The 20,792-nt window shown below is 54.9% G+C and overlaps 1 protein-coding gene across 1 annotated transcript; it reads right to left on the bottom strand.

Annotated features, from left to right (window-relative positions):
- Positions 1–1,477: 1,477 nt before the first annotated feature.
- LOC130876277 (thimet oligopeptidase) lies at positions 1,478–13,437 on the bottom strand. Its single transcript, XM_057772773.1, has 12 exons — positions 13,260–13,437; positions 10,464–10,676; positions 7,676–7,824; positions 6,654–6,761; positions 5,967–6,069; positions 5,347–5,507; positions 4,209–4,344; positions 3,743–4,109; positions 3,324–3,525; positions 2,523–2,838; positions 2,186–2,322; positions 1,478–1,978 (listed from the first exon to the last, which is right to left on the bottom strand). Exons 1-12 carry the CDS (start codon positions 13,273–13,275, stop codon positions 1,823–1,825), a joined length of 2,064 nt encoding a protein of 687 aa, XP_057628756.1. The 5' UTR covers positions 13,276–13,437; the 3' UTR covers positions 1,478–1,822.
- Between the last annotated feature and the right edge of the window lie 7,355 nt (positions 13,438–20,792).

Below are 20,792 nucleotides of genomic sequence, written 5' to 3'. Positions count from 1 at the left end.
GCCAGGTGTCTTGTCTGCAGAGTGAGACCACACTTCCAAAAACAAAAAAAAATAGGAGTTTGAGATCATCTTTGGGTCTGCAGGGACTTTGAGGCTAGCCTGGGCTACACTAGACCCTGTCTACACACACAGTATTGTGGGAGAATAAGAGGTATGGTGTATGTTAATTCAGAGGTTGGGGCTCTGGCAGGCAGCCTAACATGGGGCTTGACCGGCCTCCTAGACCTAGGTGAGTTCAGCACCTTGGAGAGCGGCAGGGAGGCCGGCAGAGCAGAGCCTCCAGCCATCTCCCAGCGCCCACCTAGCCCTGGATCCCATTCTGCCCTGTTTACGGTGAGGAAGCTGGAGCATGCAATGAGCCAACCCAGCGTTAGAATAGCTGAGGCGTCTGGTGCTGTGGACTTTCTAACAGCCAGGGATGTGACGGTCACTGAAAAGACAGTCAGCACTCAGGGGCAGGAGGATCACTGTGAGTTCAAGGCCAGCGTGGGCAGGGAGAGGGGGCGCCTGAGGTGCCTGGACCAACCAGTCTAACGGAAGGGCAAGCATCAGACAAAGCCCGAGACCCTCAGTCAAGGGAGAAAGGAAAAGGGGTCTGGACAGGGACAGGGGCCTGGGCTAGCCCCACACATGGATGCTGGGGTGGAACACGCAGCCCTGCACCCCATGCACTTTTCCTTTTGGGGTACATCTGCTGAGTCCACCCAGCTTGCTGTCTGCGGTACCTCATCCCCTTGGACATGCCCCACGATCTGCATCTAACCCTATCTGAAAGTGGCAGCCATCCCTTCTTTCAGTCTTTATGTGCCGTGGGGGTGAGGTGAGCTGCAGCAAGAGGAGGTTCTGGGCTGCTGGGGGCTTCCGAGTCCTGAGCTTGTCTGCAAACGTAGTGAGTGCTCTAACCAGTGAGCAACTTGTCCAGCTCTCCTTCCCCACCCCCTGCATGGAGACACGCAAGAACAGCGCCCTTGGAGGCCAGAAGAGGGCACTAAGTCCCCCCTGACCTGGGGTTATAGGTGGTCATGAGCCATCGTGTGGGTGCTGGAAATCTAACCGGGGTACCCCGCAAGAGCAGCCAGTGTTCTAACGAGGACATCCCACACAGCCGTTCACACAGTGCTGGGGATTAACTCAGGCCAGTAGGCCTGTGTGTGTGTGAGCCACCGGCTGTGTCACTGTCTGAAAAGGGTGGCTCCGTGTCTTCGGACAGCAGGGACATGTGACTAACATGGCATCTTGTGTGAACTGAGGATTGGGGTTTTAATCTCACTGGCTCCCTTTTGCCATGGCTAGTAGCTTTCCAGTTGTGTGCTCACAATCGGAGGAGGCCAGCCTGGGCTACACCAGGCCCTGTCCTTTTCTTTAAATGCAGATTTAATGGTGGCTAGAGGTTGCAATACTGCATACAGCCAGCAGGTGGCAGAGCCCTCTCCGTCTTCACCCCACCTGCCCTAGAAAGGTCCAGCCAGAAGCTGGTTGTTGAGAACAGACACAATGACCCTGAGTGACCCTGGCACTGTCCCTTAGCACCCTCAGATACCTGGACTGTAATGTGACCCAAGAATGTCACAGCTGAGCCCTGGGATGTGGCAGGCGGAGCCTGCGGCAGAGCAGCGGAGGGAGGAGCAGGCAGGGGCCCTGTGTGAAGTTTAATGGCTGCACCAGAGAACCATGTACAACACCAGGTACCGGGGAGGGGCTAGTGCAAGGAGGAGGCCACAGGGCAGCCTGAGGCCAGGCCCTGAGGACAGGGGGACCGTGAGCTGCTGAGGCCGCCCTGCCTGGGCTAGGCTAAGGCACAGGGCAGCGGGCTGGTTTGCGGTCAGCAGGCAGGCGGCTCGCTGCCTTCCACCTGCAGGCCCTTGCTCAGGAGAAAGGCATCCTGCTTAGGGTCACGGCCTAGGAACCGCTTCAGCATGGTGCTGGCATCCTCAGAGCCCCCCGGCCTCAGGATGTTGGTCCGGTAATCCATGCCGACCTGGGGGCAAAGGAGATTAGGGTCAGAGGGGGTGGGGCTGGCATTGGGGTTCCCTATGCCAAGGGGAAGCTCTGTAGGCTGAGGCTCAGTGGCTGAGCGCATGTGCAGAGGCAGACCCCAGGGGTTGCCTAGCTGGGAACTGCCTGCAGCCGGGGCCCATCCTTGGCTCCCACCACAGGTAGCCGAGGACAGTGCCCTGGGACTCACCTTGGGGCTCAGCACGCCCTCTTGTTTGAAGCGCGTGTGGAACATGTCCATGGAGTACACCTCACTCCACAGATAGCCGTAGTACTGTGCGTCATAGCCGCCAGCCAGGTGGCCAAAGGTGGCTGGCATGTTGGTCCCTGGACAGACACAGTGAGGTGCAGGCTGTAGTGTCCACCCCTGGGGAAGGACAGACTGGGCAGAGACAGTGTGGGGCCTCTGGTGACATGTCCCAGATGCTCTGAGGTTGTGCAGCCCCTGGGGTGATGCCCGTGGCAGGTGCTAGGCTGTGAGCATGGGTTAAGGCCTCAGGTGGAGTCAGGCAGCCCCCTGTAGTTACCTGGTGTGGCTGGCACCCCGAGGATCTCCCGGCAGAGCCGGGCATACTCCTCAGCCGGGTCGGCGTCTGTCTGTGTGTGCAGGGCCTGGTCCACCTTGGCGAGGACAATCTGCCGCAGGTTGAAGAGGCCTGCGTTGGCCTGGCGGGACCTGATGAGCTTCTCGAGCAGCTCCTGGGGAGCCGCGCTGCCTGTCCGGTAGTGCTGAGACATGCGCATCAGCGGCTCCTTCTCCCACACCCAGTTCTCCAGCATCTGCGACGGCGCCTCCACGAAGTCACGCTCCACATGGGTCCCACTGAACATGGCGAACTCCGCCTACACAGGGCACAAGCGGGAAAAGCCTCAGCCCCTGGGCTGTCCAGCAGCTGCTGGCTCCACAGGCTCCTGCACACCAGACGCCACCAGCCACTGAGGCCAGAGACTGTGCCGCTCATGTCTTCTGGTCCCTAGACCTCACGCTAAGACTCAAGAGGTCCTGGCTCCGCCCATGCCTCCAGTCCTTGCAGCCGCACACCCAAAGCCATCTCAGACATGAGGGTGGGCGCGGGACTATTGCAGGCCACCATCACACCAGACAGGGCGGGAGGGAGAGGTGGGCCAGTGACGGCACAGCAGGTAAAGGAGCAACTGTCCTCTGCCATGCGTGCACACAGCCCCCGGCCCCACAAAAGCAGCAAATGTAAAATCAACTTCCGCAGAGCGGAAGGCCAAAGGCTAGCCCGTGCCAGGAGGGGTGAATGCGCCTGTCCATGGCACTGGCCCAGCCTTGCACTGAGCCCCAGGCGCCCCACGTCACTCACCTGGGAGCAGAGCTGGTGCATGACATGGCCGAACTCATGGAAGTACGTCTCCACTTCGTCGTGCTGCAGCAGGGAAGGCGTGTCAGGGGTCGGCTTGGTGAAGTTGGCCACCATGGCCGCGATGGCCAGCTGCCGGCTACCATCCTGCCGCAGGCAGCCGGGCTGTAGGCCGAAGCAGGCCGCGTGGCCGTACTTCCCTTCCCTGATGATAAGGTGAGGTCAGGACAGAGACAAGAGACACCCAGACAGCCAGAGCTGGTATCGACATCAGTGGCTACTGATTTGTGGGGCAGGACTTCCCACAGCAGGAGCTCCACGCCGCCCCGGGCTTCCTCCTCCTCTACCCCCTTGCAGACAGCAGAGCAACAGTGACCCGGGTGCCCTGCGGGACCCGAGCGCCCTGCGGGACCCGAGCGCACCTGGGGTACAGGTCGAGGTAGAACCTGCCAATCTCCTCTCTAGAGGCAGCATCGCGCACCGAGTAGAGCTGCACGTCTTCGTGCCAGGCAGCGGCCCCCTCCTCCAGCGTGAAGATCAGTCCCAGCAGCTCCTGGTAGATGGCCAGCAGCCCACGCGTGACCACTTGCATAGGGAAGTACTCCTTCAGTAGGTTCTGGTCCACGCGGTAGCGGGTCTCCTCCACCTGGTTCATGTAATAGCGCATGTCCCACGCGTGGATGCGCCCGTCGAACGGCAGCCCCCGCTTGGTGCACTCCGCCTCCTTCAGCTCCAGGATCACTGTGCGCTCCTGCTCGCCCAGCGGCTTCAGCTTCTGCGCCAGCTCATCTGCAGGGGCACCACGGTCACCCAGAGCCCAGGAGCCACGAGAGTGTGAGTGTGTGTGTATGGGATGGGAGTCCATGGCCAAGGCAGGAAGGGCACTACCTAGGAAGGTGGCTACTGTTTGGCTGGTCTTGGCCATATTCATCTCCAGGATGTAGTCGGCATGTGTACGGAACCCCAGGAGGCTGGACTTCTGTGCCCGCAAGGACACCAGCTCCTTTAGGATGGCGCAGTTCTCCTGCAGGGACGCAGACAGCAGGCGGATCCACCTCTGCACCACCCGGACAGGACCACGGCGCAGAGACCTCTGCACCACCCGGACAGGACCACGGCGCAGAGACCTCTGCACCACCCGGACAGGACCACGGCGCAGAGACCTCTGCACCACCCGGACAGGACCACGGCGCAGAGACCTCTGCACCACCCGGACAGGACCACGGCGCAGAGACCTCTGCACCACCCGGACAGGACCACGGCGCAGAGACCTCTGCACCACCCGGACAGGACCACGGCGCAGAGACCTCTGCACCACCCGGACAGGACCACGGCGCAGAGACCTCTGCACCACCCGGACAGGACCACGGCGCAGAGACCTCTGCACCACCCGGACAGGACCACGGCGCAGAGACCTCTGCACCACCCGGACAGGACCACGGCGCAGAGACCTCTGCACCACCCGGACAGGACCACGGTGCAGAGAGAGGCGCCACAAACCTGATCGCACAGAAAGCGGACCTGCCACAGAGATGGCACAACAGACAGCGGGGACTGTGCCTGGGGAGGACGGACTGCCCGGGAGGGTGGACAGCAGGCCTGCTGGAGGCAGCACCAGCCACATACGAGAGCCCTCGGGAGTTCAGGGGTGAGGAGCCCCGAGGACGAAGGTAAAAGTCCCTCCCCAATCCACGGCCCACAGTTCACGGACAGTGCGTCTGCCGTCCACAAAAGTCAGGTGCCCACCTCAAACTGTAGCCACGGGAGGTGAGGCACCCAGGCTGCAGTCACCCTAAAGCCCACGGAAGTGACAAGTTACCTCCATTCCCTGCTCTGTCCCCCTGCAGCTCAGACCCCTCACCTGCTCAAGAGCTAAGTGCAGACGCCCACACCCACACCAGGGCTACCAGGTGTCCTCGTGACAGTGAGCGCCCGAGCACAGGGCCCCATGGGCAGCTGCAGAGGGACAGCCTGCAGCAGGGTGCCTGGGGGGGCCGTGAGTGCCGCGGCACAGCTGCAGCCCCACCTCCTTGCAGCGGCAGTTGAAGGCCTCCTCCACCAGGCGCCGTGTCTCAGGCACATGGCACTTCTTCAGCAGCGGGAAGTAATGCGGGTACTTGAGAGTGACCTTTAGCTTGCCATCTTCCGTCTTCTCCAGCGAGTTCAGGAAGTCCTCGGGAAGGCCGCCTGTGGATGCAGTGAGGATACTCAACCCTGACCCTGTGTGTGGGAGAACTGAAGAGTGGTGGGGAACACTGGGCCACCATCTCAGGCATGTAAGATGCCGGGGAGGTGCCTGGGGACCTCAGACACCAAAGACGATGGGGGCACCAGAGAGGCAGGGGCATCACAGCCGCAGGGCGAAAGCCCAGAGACCACATGAAGGTGCTAATCCACCAAGGTTCCAGGCCTGGGCAGAGATTCACCATCCCTTATCCTGAGCTGAACCCCACTCTGTGTGGCAGGGGCTTGGGGGGCCCAGGAGAACCGTTAACAGTGCCAGGCTAGGAGGGCCCCAGCTGCCGCCCAGCTCAGGGCTCCTTCTGTGGACAGGATCTGGGCCAGCAGAACCCAGTTCTTACCTCCCAAGGATGTCCCCAGTGTCCTTGGCAGCTGTGAGGACACCCTCCCGCACAGCACACTCACCCAGCTCCTCGCGTGTGAAGGGCAGGAAGGTGGTGTCCTCATTCAGGTTCTTGTTGAAGTCGATGCACAGCAGGCTCAGCTTCTTCTTGATCTCTTTGATCTTCTGCAGAGAGCAGTGAGGGGAAGGCTGGCCTCCACCGGACCTCCAGGCCGCCCCCACACGGCAATGGGGGGAGGGGGCACCAGCCTCGCCAGACCTCCAGGCCACCCCTCCTACAACCACCAAGCAAAGGACAGGAGGCGCTGCCACGCCTCTGCCACACTCTAGGCCTCCGAGCTGTCAGCCTGCAGCCTGAGCTCTGGCCGAGGGGACGGAGCTATATCTATGTCTGCTAGAGCCAGGTCTAGGATGGGAACCAGCTCAGGGACATGCTGTCAAATGGACAGGAACAACAATCAAGGCTGCAGGCTGTGACTGTCCCCTGCTGTCAGCAAAAGGGCAGTAGGGCTCCAGAAACCCCAGCACAGCTTACTCAACAGAGACTCCCGGGACAGGTGTCGGGGACCACGTGTGGCCTACGTGGGGTCTGGATGTAAGCCACGAGACACTCCAGGCCCAGCCGAGCAGACGGGCAGGCAGCTGCCATGCGCTGTGCACAGACAGACACGCTTCCCTAGGCCAGGCCCCAGAGGACGGGGACAATGTCTGCAGGGCCTTGACTGAGTGCATTCTGGAGAGCAACCCACCTCCTGTGTGTCCTGAGGTAGGTGGAGTCCATTCCTCCGGCCCAGCTTGATCAGCCGCTCCAGGTAGCGAGCTGCCTCTGGCCGCAGGGAATCCTTGGAGACTTTCTCCTGGAAGAGCCCATCAGAAGCTCATGTCAAACCCTGGGCAACAGCCCAGGAAACACAGAGCTCGCTTCCAGCCTCCACGGGGAGAGCACACGTGAGCACACCCACACAGACAGGAAAACATACACAATCAAAAACCCAAACATCTTAAAATGAATTTAAAAAACTCCCACAATCTGATCACAAGACAGCCGGCTCCAAGGGCAAAGGAGGAGATTGTGGTCAAGCCCGAGCTCAGTCCCGGGGACACAGACGGTGGGAGAGAAGAATGCTGCGTCCCCGGGAAAGAGCCAGGCTCTCAGAGACAGAGAGGGAGGACCCTAGTTCCCAGTCAGCACAGACCACCCCATCTACCAACACAACGGAACCCCAATCTCAACCGCAGGCTGCCTCAGGTGTGGCGGGAACCCGAGCCAGCACCTTCTTTTTCTTCTTTTGGTGGTGGGATGTGACCTTGGAGGACAGGCACTTCACTCACAACCGGGCCCCAGCCTCCCTCTGGAGGACTCTAGGAGGGTCCGCCCTGACCACGCCCCCAGCCCCTCATTGGGGGTTCTAGGCAGGTTTTCCCACTGTGGACAGGATCTCAGGAAGCGAAGGCTGGCTTTGAACTCGGTCTCTGCCCACTGAGTGCTGGGGTGAGAAGCATGTGCCATAACATCGTGTTGTATCCCATGTGGCCATGGCTAGCCTGGAGCACATGCTGCCCCAGCCTGCCAATGCTGCAGTGACAACCCAGGGTCACACACCGGGCCCTGCCTCACATTTACGGCTGTGTGATGGTTGTAAGTCCTTCACCGACACCCTCGACCACAGCAAAGGCCTCAGCACGCCGGGACTCGTGTGCACAGGCTGCCACGGGCAGTGGCGAGTCGTACACCAGTGAAGAGCCAGCACCCCCGCTGCCCCCCACATACCTGCAGCCACACGACCCTCTGGTACACGTCCTGCCTCATGCTCATCTCCACATCGAACTCCGAGAGCCTCTTGTCAGCCTCTGTGCTGGCTGTGCGGATGTCCTTGGACGGGGACACGTGCTGGGGGAAGTCCAGAATGTTCCTCTGTACTGAGAGTGAGATATGGGGACAGGATGAGAGGCCAGCCAGGCTGAGGCACTGGAGACAGAGGGAGTGCAGTCACCCGCGGCCTCGGGACAATGGTTCCGTGGCTTACCCACTCACGGGGCTGGTGCTTCTGCCTGCCATCCCAGTACCACAGAGCTGAGGCAGGAGCATGCCTGAATCTGGAGCCAGTGTGGGGTCACACACGCTTGCCCTGTGACACAGTCCTCTGCCCAGGCGTGAAGCCAAGAGGAACAAGAGCACAGGTCTATCAGGTCTTGTGCACGCGCCACTGCAGGACCCACAACAAAGGGAGGGAAACCCCGCAAGCCCGCTCACATGCCGGAGTGAGCCTGACACTCCAGGGTGCTGGACTCCACAACAAGAAACATCCCAAGACAAAGTGGATGTGTGTGCGGGACGGGAAAGGGACAGCATTCTGGCGAAAGGAGGGTCATTCCAGGCGGTGATGGCCCTGTATGCGTAGGTCATGCAGAGTCCTAGTTCGCAATGATTGACACCAGCCAGGGCAGGAGGGCCTGGTCCCTCGAGTACTTTAGCTGCCCATGGACTAAGCGACTGGAGCCCCGGCACATGCGCAGGGGTGGGAAGGGTCTGGAGGACCAAGAGGCCTAAGAGGGGAGGACAAAGGACATGACCTCCACGCAGAGTTCAAGGGACAGCCCAGACACACTTGTTTCTCTCTTGGTCCTTTGTTCTTGAACAAGGTCTTGCTACAGCCCAGGTGAGGCCTGAACTTGTGGTATTCCTCCTGCCTCAGCATGCCGAGAGCCACCACACTGGGCGGAAGGAAGATGCGCTGGACAGGCCAGCAGGGATATCAAAGAGTGCCTGGTACAGCAACGCCAGACCAAGGGAAGGGGTGCCAAGGGGCACCACTGCGTGTGATTCCCACCTGACCAGAGGAAGACACGACTTGATGCATGACGGGAAACTGAGGCTAGGGTCACCGGTGCAGGTGAGGGAGAGGAAGCCAGCTGCATCTAAGGGGTAGGTAAGGCCAGAGCCAGCTGGGGGAGCCTCAGGAAGCTGGTGGCAGGCCCATCTGGACCACACCTGGATGCAGGAGGAAGAGCCCTGCTGGATCTTAGGCAGAGGCCTCCGTGGCCTGAACATGCCTTTCCTGCCCATTTCCACATGGGGGGACCAGGACACGGTGGCCCTCGGATCCTGGGTCTGCCAAACAGGAACACCGAGCATCACGTTAGAGACAAAGAGTAGAGGCGGGGTGCCACGTGGGGACATGAAAAGGGGTGCTGTGAGCAGCCCAAATGCGCACCGACGGTGAGGGCTCAGCTCTGAGGGGCCTCTGTTGTCTGAGACGTGAAAACCTCCATGTGGATGACCATAAACCCCCAGCATCAGGAATGCTGCTTAGTGACAGAAAACAAAAGCAGACGCCCCACTGAGAATGTGCAGGTTTGCTCTAGGACACACTGAGGCAGGAGGATAACCAGGACTTAGAACAGTCTGGGAGGCATGGAGAAGTCGACTCAAAATAAAACAAGGGCCAGTGAGCTAGGAAAGCGAATAATGTGTCTGTCACCAGGTCCGACAACCTGGGAAAGATCCAGACCACGAGAAGAGGAGTGGATGAATGCAAGCCGTACCACACACACACACACACACACACACACACGAGCACTGGCACAGCTGTGCTACACACACACACACACACACGGACACACAGAGGAGCACTGGCACAGCTGTGCTACACACACAGACACAGAGGAGCACTGGCACAGCTGTGCTACACACACACACACACACACACAGGAGCACGGACACAGCTGTGCCACACACACACACACACACACACGGACACGGACACACACTAGCCATCCATGCATGCAGGGGCTGAGGCAGGAGGACCGCAAATTTGAGGACACACTGGCTACATTGTAAGACGCTGTCTCAGGAAAGGAAACAAAGAAACAGGCAGGCGACTCAGCAGTCAGTGCAGCCGCTGCTCCTGCAGAGAACCCAGATTTGATTCCCAGCATCCACATGGTGGCTCACAACTGTGACTCTAGCTCCAGGGCACCCATGCCCCCCTCTGGTCTCAGTGGGTACCGCTTGTGCACACGCGCGCACACACAGGCAATATCCATAAACAAAAAATAAAAATATTTTTGTTGTGTATTTTTTTCTGCTTCTGTTTATTAGGGTCTTTCTATGTAGACCAGACTGTTGCAGATTTTAGACTAGGTAGACCAGGCTAGCCTCAAACTCAGAGATTCACCTGAGTCTGACTCCTAAATGCTGGGATTAAAGGGTGTGTGCTACAAAGCCCAGCCTAAAAATAAACAAATTTTTTTTTTTTTTTTTTTTTTTTTGATTTTCGAGACAGGGTTTCTCCGTAGCTTTTGGTTCCTGTCCTGGAACTAGCTCTTGTAGACCAGGCTGGCCTCGAACTCACAGAAATCCGCCTGCCTCTGCCTCCCGAGTGCTGGGATTAAAGGCGTGCGCCACCACCGCCCGGCTAAACAAATTTTAGAAGAAAGAAAACAAACTTAGATGAGGCCTGCTTGGCAGCTCAGGCAGGACTTGACCCACCTGTCTACCTGTCACGCCCGCCCTGTGGCAGGCCACCCCATTGCCTCCCACTCGTCACCGAGCTCACCCGTGTAGGTCACCTCCACATCAGCCAGGGCCTTCAGTGTGCTCTCATAGGACACCTCCTCGAAGTCCTGGGCACCCACACGGTCATACACACACTTGGTTTGCTCAATGAGCTCCTTGGTCAGGGCCTGGATCTGCTGCGCACTCAGGTCCCAGCGCAGATAATTCACCTTGGAGCACGGGGACACCGCGTCCACGACGTCCCTCGCACAGGCTGCAGGAAAGAGAAGAGGGGGACGACTGGTCAGCGGGGTCATAAGCAAGAGGCCCAGGGGCTTGTGGGAAGCACTAAGTCTCTAGCCAGAAGAGCTAGCCCACCTTCCTCCTCCCTGCAGGGAGCATGTGCAGACCAAGGACAGAACCCTGGTCCAAACCTTCATGTGTGGAGGGATACTGTGTGCAGGGGCTTTACCCTAGCCACGCTCCCAGCCCCTCATTGGGGATTTTAGGTGAGGTTCCACCCCGACCACGCCCCCAGCCTCTCACTGGGATTCTAGGTAGGGGTTCTACTGCTGAGGCAAATGTCCTGGAAATGTAAGCACACAGGTTCTGGCCAGCTGCACCCTCTCAAGGTCTGGAGAGGTCAGCCCTGAGGGGTCCCCTGTTCACGCGATGGTTGCGCCACACTGTCATCTAGCAGCCAGTCATTCTGGATTAGGTGTGGCCCTCTACACCCCCCAGTGTTGCCAAGATATAATTAAGGCCATTCCTGCCCACATCAGGCCTCACCGACAAACGAAGGTGTGGAAGTGGGGCTGGCAGGCGGCACTGGGATGACCAGGAGGGGAAGGGCTCAATGGCAGGTGCTGTGCCGGAACAGGGCAGTGGACACCAGTTGCTGCCAGCACCCACCAACCCGACAGCCCCAACATTTGTTCAATCGTGAGGACGTGAGGCAGCTGGGCAGGGCCACAGCGCTCTGTGTCCTGTGATAATTCATCTGTAATTCAGGACCACGTAAAACAAAGGTGGGCTGGCTCTCAAGAGATGGGGTGGGAAGGCACAAGCAAGGAGCCGGCCCACCAGAACGGCGTTTTCACAAGGTAGACCGCGTTCCTGTTCTCAGCGCTCAAGAGGCTGAGGCGAGACGGTTCAATGTTTGAGGCTCAAAGAGAGACCATAGCACAGCCAAGCTTCTCACAAATAAAAACAGAATTAGGGACAGGAGCTATGGCGGGTTAGAGCACTTGCCTGGTGTGCAGTGGGGCACAACTGCCATCCCATACTTGGGAAGCTGAGGCAGGAGGACAAAGAGTTGGGGTCATCCACAGCTGCATATCAAGTGTGAGGTCAGCCTGGGGTACAGAGACCCTGTCTCAAAATCCAAAACCATGGATGGGTATAGGGGTGCACACCTTTAACCCCAGCTACACAGAGAAACCCTGTCTCTTTTTCCTTGCCTCCCCCCCAAGACAGGGTTTCTCTGTAGCATTGGAGTCTGTTTTGGAATTTGCTCTGTAGACCAGACTGAGCTCAAATTCACAGCGATCCACCTGTCTCCGCCTCCTGAGTGCCGGAATTCAAGGCGCATGCCGCCATTGTGAGAAACACTGCCTCAAAAGCAAAAATAAGTATGGTGGGCAGCTACTGAGGAAAATACTGATATCAACCCCTCCTCCACACGCCTATGCAGGCACACAGAAGCAAAGGGCTTTAGGGGTGGGGGCGGGGCCAGCTGTGAGAGCGGAGAGAGCCCTAAAATTCTGGAGAAGCTAGGATTTCAACATCTTTCTGTAAGCATCTGGATTACTGCCTTCTAGGTCACCTCTAATTATTCCTGTTACCGCGATCACAACTGGGGGACTATGTGCAGATACTGGAACGCAAAGGAGCTGCCACACACCCGGGCCACAAGTCACACAGCGCCGTTTCCCACTGCTGCTAGGCGGGTTAGCCAGGACGTGGCACTCACGGCTGACCGCATCCCCGGCCCTCCGGACTGTTTAAGATAGGGTCTTGCCAAGTTGCCCCGGCTAGTCTTGCAATCCACACCGGCTGGACCGGTCCGTTTTCTGGATTAAGCAAATCCAGGGGACACCCAGATGGAAGCAGCTGAAGGCACCTGTGGCCAACCCCGAGGACCCCAGACTCACGAGGTGGAAAGAGAGCAACGACTCACCACGCGAACAGACTAAATAATGCTTTTTTTAAAAAAAAAAAAACAAAAACAAAAAAAAAACAACTTTTTGCGCTGTCTACACCTGTCACTGGAATCCCTGCCCCCATCCTGGCCTGGCGGCTCCTCCTCAGAGCCTAGGAGAGAAAGATGAGTCTCCCGATGGGCCTGCACACGCACCCTCGTGCCCTGCGCTAAGAGGCTTGGGTAGGAGAAGAGCTCAGAGGTGAAGGGTGCGTGCGTGCCGCTCTTCAGAGGACCCGAGTTCGGGTCCCAGCACCACTGAAAGGCCACTCCGTGGGTGCCGCACACACGTGCACGTACCCACACATAGACACATAATCACACATAAAAAATCCTTAAAAGAAAAAGGACCTAATTGGAGGAGGTCCCCTGACATCGCTAGATGCTAGACGCCCACGGCCCTGGCACCCGGGTTCCCACGCCACCGTCTCCACGCAGCCCTCCAGAAAGCACGGCACCTCCCCTCGCTCTAGTTAGAGCGCAGGGAGCGAGCACGAGGAAAGTTGTTTTAATCTTTTTAAATCCTGTCTGCCAAGCGGATAAAGTCACGGGAAGTGGGGTCATTCATTTTGCAGATGAGGGGGTCGGGGACTCCACGGGCTCTACCCGCGGGGGGAGGTGTGCGGACCCGGGATCGGGACGAGGGGCGGCCGGTACCTGCGGGGGGCTTCATGGCGGCGTGCTGCGCGCGCACAGCCCTGCTCCGGTGCTCAGCTCAGACGCCCGGTCTCCTCGGGAGCTCCCGGCCTCTGCCCGCCGCCTCGCCGCTGCTCCCGTACCAAGGCGCCCGCCGCCCGCGCGCTCGGGGCACGCTGGGAAAGCGCCTGAGCGCCGGGAGGCGGGCGTCGGGAGCGCGCATGCGCGCGGCTCTGCGCACGAACATCACCCACTGAGGCCGTGATTGGCTGTCAAAGGCTGGTGGGCGGGGCCGCAAAGCTGCCGGGATGCTGTTTCTATGGAAACCTAACACCACCCTCTTCTGTTCCGATGTGGCCCCGTGCAGACCCTGTGCATTTGCCCTTGCCCTGTTCATTTTAGTTCTTTCCGTTCTTCGGTTCGTGCAGCCCAGGCTAGCTTCACCCTCGCCACGTAGCCGTGGATGACCTTGAACTCCAGATCCTTCTGCTTTTTCTTTTCCTGAGCTGAGTGTGATGGCACACACACGCAGTTCTAGTGCTAGCTAAGTAGAAGCGGCCCAAACTGGAACATGCAAGGGTAGCCTGAGCTACATACCCTGTCTGGAAAAAAAAAAACAATAAAACTTAAATGAATCATCTCTAGTGTCTTTTCACAGTGCTGTGATAAAGCAGGGGCTGGGGAGCTGGCTTGGGGGTAAGAGCAGTGACATCGAGAGGACTTTAGATCCCAGAACCCACAGAGCTCACAGTTCCAGGGGACATGATGTTCTCTCTGTTCTCTGCAGGCACTGCGTGTGCGTGGAACACATACACACAACCATAAATACACCCTTTAAGCAGTAGCTTAGAGAGGCGGAGGCAGGCAGATCTCTGTGAGTTCAAGGCCAGGCTGGTCTACAGAGCGAGTTCTAGGACAGCCAGGGCTACACAGAGAGACTCTGACTTGGAAAACCTAAATAAATAAATAAATAAATAAATAAACACACAAACACAGCTTAAGGGAGACCGTTTTTAGCTCCCAGATCGCGGCACAGCTTCCCTGGGGAAATCAAGGGTGCGGGAGCCTGAAGCATGTGCACGCCTAGAAATGGCGAGGCCTGCGAGCTTTTAATCTGCGCGCTTTCTCCTTTTTTTTTCTTATTTTTTTATTTTTTTGGTTTTTCGAGACAGGGTTACTCTGTGGTTTTGGAGCCTGTTCTGGAACTAGCTCTTGTAGACCAGGCTGGTCTCGAACTCACAGAGATCCGCCTGCCTCTGCCTCCCGAGTGCTGGGATTAAAGGCGTGTGCCACCACCGCCCAGCTCGCTTTCTCCATTTTGCACAGTTCACAATTCCCACCCAGGGAACGAACTGCTCAGAGTCCTCCTCAATGGCTTAATAATGAATCTAATCCTCCCAGGAGGACACAGGAGCCATCTCCCTAGGGGTTCGAGATCCAATCAGCTTGATGGGTCACACTGATCGTCATGCTTACTTACCTACAGAAAATACCAGCCTGGGGCATGGTGGGTGGATCTGCAGGCCCCAGCACCCACAAAGGGCAACAGGAGGGGGGTTATATAGTGGAACTCTGGAGGAAATGCCGAGGTTAGACCAACAGGATCTGGCTTTTGTTTTTTTTTTTTTGTTTTTGTTTTTTTTTTTTTTGATTTTTGAGACAGGGTTTCTCCGCAGCTTTTGGTTCCTGTCCTGGAACTAGCTCTTCTAGACCAGGCTGGCCTCAAACTCACGAGGATCTGGCTTTAAGCTGGAGATTTTTGTCTCAATTCTATTATTTCATGTGTATGGTGTTGTGCCTGGGTATTTCTGTACACTGCATGCAAGTCCTTGCAGAACAGAACTGTTACAGACAGGTGTGAGCTGCCGTGTGGGTGCTGGGAATTGAACCCAGGACCTCTGGAAGAACAGTCAGTGCTCTCAACCTCTGAACCATCTCTCCTGAGAGATTTTTGACTCAATATGCAAAATAGAGAGCAACCTCAGCCTCGGGCTGCCGTGAGCATGTTAAACATGCTTCAACACACAAAACACACACACGACCCATGGACCGATGCGGGACCTGCTGATGGGGGGAGCAGGAAGGGCATCGAAAGCAGCAAAAGGACTTGTGGGAGTCAGTCCTCTGCCCCCAGCATGTGGTTTGGGGAACGGATCTAGGGTCTGTGGGGTTGGTGGCAAGTGTTTTTGGTTTTGTTTTGTTTTTTTCAGAATGAGGTTGGATATTTATTTAGTGGGTTACGGAGGGGTAAGGGAGAAGAGAAGAACAGAGAGAGAGAGAGAGAGAGAGAGAGAGAGAGAGAGAGAGAGAGAGAGAGAGAAGAGGAGGGGAGAGATAAGGGAGAGACAGAAGCTGCCTCTTTGAGAGGGAGACGGAAAAGGAAGGAACTCAGGCTGCAAGCAGGAAGGAAGAGTGGCAAGTGTTTTTAACCGTCCCAGTTAAGACCCCTTGGCAGCCCTGCTGTGAGTGTGCACGCCCCAGGGTGACTGTGTGTGTGCATGCTCATGTGCATTTGTGGATCTGGTGTTTTGTCTGCCACACCATCTACATGCAGTACTCACAGCAGTCAGAAGAGGGCGTCTGGAACTGGGATGAACAAAGAGCTGTGAGCTGCCTTCTGGGTGCTGTGACTTGAACAGAGGTCCTTTGGAAGAGTAGCCAGTGTGCTTAACCACTGAACCATCTCTCCAGTCCTGCCCTGCTGGTTTTTTTCTTTCTTTGTTTGTTTGTCTTTGGTTTTGGGCGTTTTGTTTGTTTGTTTTGTTGTCTTTGAGACAGGGTCTCAATAGCCCAGGCTGACCTGGAATTTGCTATGAGGATAGGCTTTAATGCCTGACCCTCCTGCCTCCATCCCCTCCTGCCTCCATCCCCTCCTGCCTCCATCCCCAGAGTGTTCATGGCAGGAATGCACTTATGCATCTAGTTTCTGCACTCCTGGGAATGAAACCCAGTGCTTCATGCACATGCTTGCCCAGGGTTCTATCCACTGCCCCCTAGCCAGCAACTTCAACACTGGAGAGGTCTCATCATAGTTTTATCTGTGTGTATATGTGTGTGTGTGTGCACGAGTGTGTATGTGTGCATGTGTGTGTGCATGTATGTGTGTGTATGCATGTGTGTATGTGCATGCGTTCGACTGTGTATGTGCCTATATGTGTGAATGTTTGTGTATGTGTGTATATGCATGTGTGTATGTGTTTATGTATGTGTGTGCTGTGTATGTGCATGTGTGCATGTGTGTATATATGTATGTGTGCATGTGCGTTTGTGTGAACGTGTGTGTGTGTATATGCGTATGTGTGTATATGTTTATGTATGTGTGAATGTGGCATTCGACACATCATTTCATTCAGTAGCCCTGGCTTAATGATCATCTTGCCTCAGTTTTCCCCAGTGCACATATAGGCCACAATTTGGGACTTCTTTTCCCCCATAGCTTGAGAATTTTCGTCCTAGATTGTATTCTCAGATTCTGTTCCCTGCACCTTGGGTGTTTCATTTATTTTTTTTCCTTTCAGATTTTTCCATTTGTTAGCTGTGAAGAGTCAGAGATGCTATCACCACACCGTCCCGGTCTGCAGTCCCAGGACATGGCTACAGATCACACAGAGATTTATGAATTGGACGTGGGAGCTGGGTGTGACGAGGTTACAGGATACACGCCATCATGAGGTGGATATGACGCCATCCATGTCACATCCAGTGTGCAGAAAGAGACAGCTGCAGGCTGCCCCCCCTGCTCCTCTCTTTTAGTGCTCACATCACCCCCACCTAGGGAATGTTGTCACCCACAGTGCCAGCCCCCAGATCATGAGATGGGGACTTACTATTCGTTATGGAGTCTCAGCCTCATCTCAGATCTGTCTCACCAGCTCTCAGTCTTACTTTAACCCATTTCTCTCCGTCTATTTTTTGCCTCGGGGCTTTTTGCCTTTCGTTCTGTGTGTCCCACTCCCTGCCTGGCTAGCCCCAAGCGGTTCCCTCTCTTTTTTCCTCCTCTTGTTCTCTCTGGCTTCAGTTTCCTCCTCCTTCTAATTCTCTCTGCCTGCTAGCGCCACGTGAACAGCTATTGGCTGTTCAGCTTTTTATTAGACCAGTCAGCTGCCCTAGGCAGGCAGCACATCTCTACATAATTTAAAAAAATGCAACACATCTTTAAAAAGATGCAGTGTAAACGGATACAACACATTGTTGCCCAGTTAAAGTGATATTCCACAACACACAGAGGGTTGGGTCTTCTCAGACAGTTCTCCACAGACAGACCCACAAGCCCTCATGATCTCTACACGATCCATGTAGCCTCTTGCTAAGTGATTTTAAGTTGTCTCAAGTTGACAGTGAAAACAAATCTGATGGGGGAAAGCAGAAGCCACAGGGCTGCACAGGGGTTTAGGTAAGTTTGTATGCTTTCCCTGTAATTCCAGTTTCTGGTAGGAAAAAAACCTTAAACAGTTGGTAACTGCCAGGGAAGTTTCTGCTAAAGACGGCTTCAGCTTTTCTTCCCTTTTCTCAATTCCTCAAAGATACCTGGCTTTTCTATCCTGTCTACCACACATTTCTGCAGGACCCACAGGAAAATGACTGCTGAACTTGCCAAAACAAGATGGGACAGTCCTTCAAGGTTCCTACTTCATTGAAGACTCTGCCAGACATTCTACATGACATAGAAGAAATGGACTGACAAAGCCGGGCGGTGGTGGCGCACGCCTTTAATCCCAGCAGTCGGGAGGCAGAGGCAGGCGATCTCTGTGAGTTCGAGACCAGCCTGGTCTACAAGAGCTAGTTCCAGGACAGGCTCCAAAGCCACAGAGAAACCCTGTCTCGAAAAACCAAAAGAAAAAAAAAAAAAAAAAAGAAATGGACTGACAAACCAAAAAAAAAAAAAAAAAAAAAGAGATAAATTAGATATAAAACTTTAGACTCACAAAGATAGGATAAATGACAGAGTATTTTCTTTAATTTTGCCAAATACAAATATACTAAATATTGTAATTGTAATTCATGCTTGATAGCTGTTTTACTATATGTAATTGTACCATGTTAAAGTTAATACCTTCCTTTTTGATTAGGCAGAACAATGGAAAGGGAAAATGATGTAGGATAACCTTTTGTATGCTGTGAATATATATATTGGTTTTTTGAGACAGGGTTTCTCTGTGGCTTTGGAGCCTGTCTTGGAACTAGCTCTTGTAGACCAGGCTGGCCTCGAACTCACAGAGATCTGCCTGCCTCTGCCTCCTGAGTGCTGGGATTAGAGGTGTGCGCCACCACCGCCCGGCTGCTGTGAATATTTTTAATAATAAAGAAGCTGCTTTAAAAAAAGAAAAAGCTGGGCTGGAGAGATGGCTCAGCGGTTAAGAGCATTGCCTGCTCTTCCAAGGGTCTTGAGTTCAATTCCCAGCAACCACATGGTGGCTCACAACCATCTGTAATGAGGTCTGGTGCCCTCTTCTGGCCTTCAGGCATACACACAGAAAGAATATTGTATACATAATAAATAAATAAAAATTTAAAAAAAAAAAAAGAAAGAAAAAGCTACTTTGGCCTACAGCAGGGCAGAAAATACCTAGGAGGGAAAGTGGAACTGAATACAGGGAGAAAGACGGCAGAGTCAGGGAGACACCAGCAGCCACCAGGGAAGCAAGATGTGAGGTAACAAGCCACATACCTCATGGTAAAATAAAGAATGATAGAAAAGGGTTACTTAAGTTGTAAGAGCTAGTTATTAATAAGCCTGAGCTAATAGAGCTAATAGACCGAATGGTTTATAACTAATATTAAGCCTCAAAGTTATTCAGGAACTGGCAGACAGGAGAGAAACTTCCAGAACACTCAGTTTGGTAATTATAACCACACTATATTGAGAGTGGCGTGTGTGTATATAGGGGGAATGGCAGAAGTCTGACATCTCAGTACTTGGAGGCTGATGAAGGGGGATTGCCATACATTTTTATTTTCCAAGACAGGATTTCTCTGTTTAGATCAAGCTGTCCTGGAACTCAGAGATCTGCCTGCCTGTCTCCTGCATGCTGGGATTAAAGACGTGATCGTCGTTATCGCCCACAGAGACTGTGATGGTGTGAGGCTAGCCTGAGCACACAGTGAAACAAAAATAGAGGCGATAGCTCAAGAGTTAAGAGTACGTATAGCAAGTTAGGCGTTGTGGTGCCCGCCTTTAATCCCTGAATTTGGGAGACAGAGGCAGTCAGGATCTCAGAGTTTAATGAGACCCTGTCTTGAAAACACTAAAAAATAAATGAATAAATAAAGTGTATGCAGCTCTTCAAGAGGATCCGAGCAGCTCACAGCTCCCGCTTTGGTTTCAGTGCAGAGACGCTGCATGCACTTCCATGCACACGCCCAGCCAAAGACATACACATCTGGGCCAGGGCTTCACCCGAGCCGGGCATCCACATATCGAAGGAGTCTACAATGTTTGGGTGGAAAGTTCCATTACAAGTCCCGCCCCCAGTTGCCTCAGTCCAGACTCCACCTCCAAGGAAACCAGCTAAATGGTGGCCCCTCCTCAGAGAAGCTCAAGACCACTCCGGGTATTTAGGTATTTAAAGTGCCCCCAGAGAATGAACAGGTGGTCTCCGCGGGCTTCCTTCCCATCTCCTTCCCTGGCTGGGCTGCAAGGCCACCCTGAGTGCTGTCATCCAGTAAACCTGGGCCTTTTCTAATTCTGTTTGATTCGGTCTGATTTGGATTAATGTGTCGGTGGAGAGATTTATTGGGACATAAAACTTTTCAATACATAAAATTAAAAGTTAAAGGCAAATCTTTAAAAAGGGACCATGTATAAAATAAGAGTGGCCAAGGGGGCTGGAGAGAAGGCTCAGCGGTTAAGAGCACCGGCTGCTCTTCCAGAGGTCCTGAGTTCAATTTCCAGCAACCACATGGTGGCTCATGACCATCTACAACGGGATCTGATGCCCTCTTCTGACACGCAGGTGTACATGCGGAGTACTCATACATAAAATTAAATAAAGTTTAAAAAAATTTAAAAATATATATAGCGGGGCTGGAGAGATGGCTCAGCAGTTAAGAGCATTGCCTCCTATTCCAAAGGTCCTGAGTTCAATTCCCAGCAACCACTTGGTGGCTCACAACCATCTGTAATGGGGTCTGGTGCCCTCTTATGGCCTGCAGACATACATGCAGACAGAATATTGTATACATGATAAATAAATAAACAAATAAAAGTTTAAATATATATATATATATGTAGTGGCCAAAATAGATTGGTTAGTGGTCAAGCGCACTTGTGGGTCTTTCACAGAAAGCGGTTGTGCCTGTGTGCCAGCACTTCCGAGGAGGTTCAGTTAAAGACTCTCATTTAAATAAAAAACCAAGTGGTGGCGCACTCGGGGGGCAGAGGCAGGCGGATCTGCGGGGTCTACAGAGCGAGTCCCAGTATATGCTCCAAAGCTGCAGACAAAACAGCCTAGCGGCTCCGGTAGCAGGAATTCAGAGCCGCGACGCGGGGCGCTGTGCCACGTGACCGGCCCGGACCACGTGTCCGCCTCGGCTCCGCCGGTCCGCCGCCGCCCC

Source organism: Chionomys nivalis, chromosome 6, assembly GCF_950005125.1.
Source record: "Chionomys nivalis chromosome 6, mChiNiv1.1, whole genome shotgun sequence".
Lineage (NCBI taxonomy): Eukaryota > Metazoa > Chordata > Mammalia > Rodentia > Cricetidae > Chionomys > Chionomys nivalis.
The sequence above is the reverse complement of the archived record's forward strand: the minus strand, read 5'-3'. Positions and strand labels throughout refer to the sequence as shown.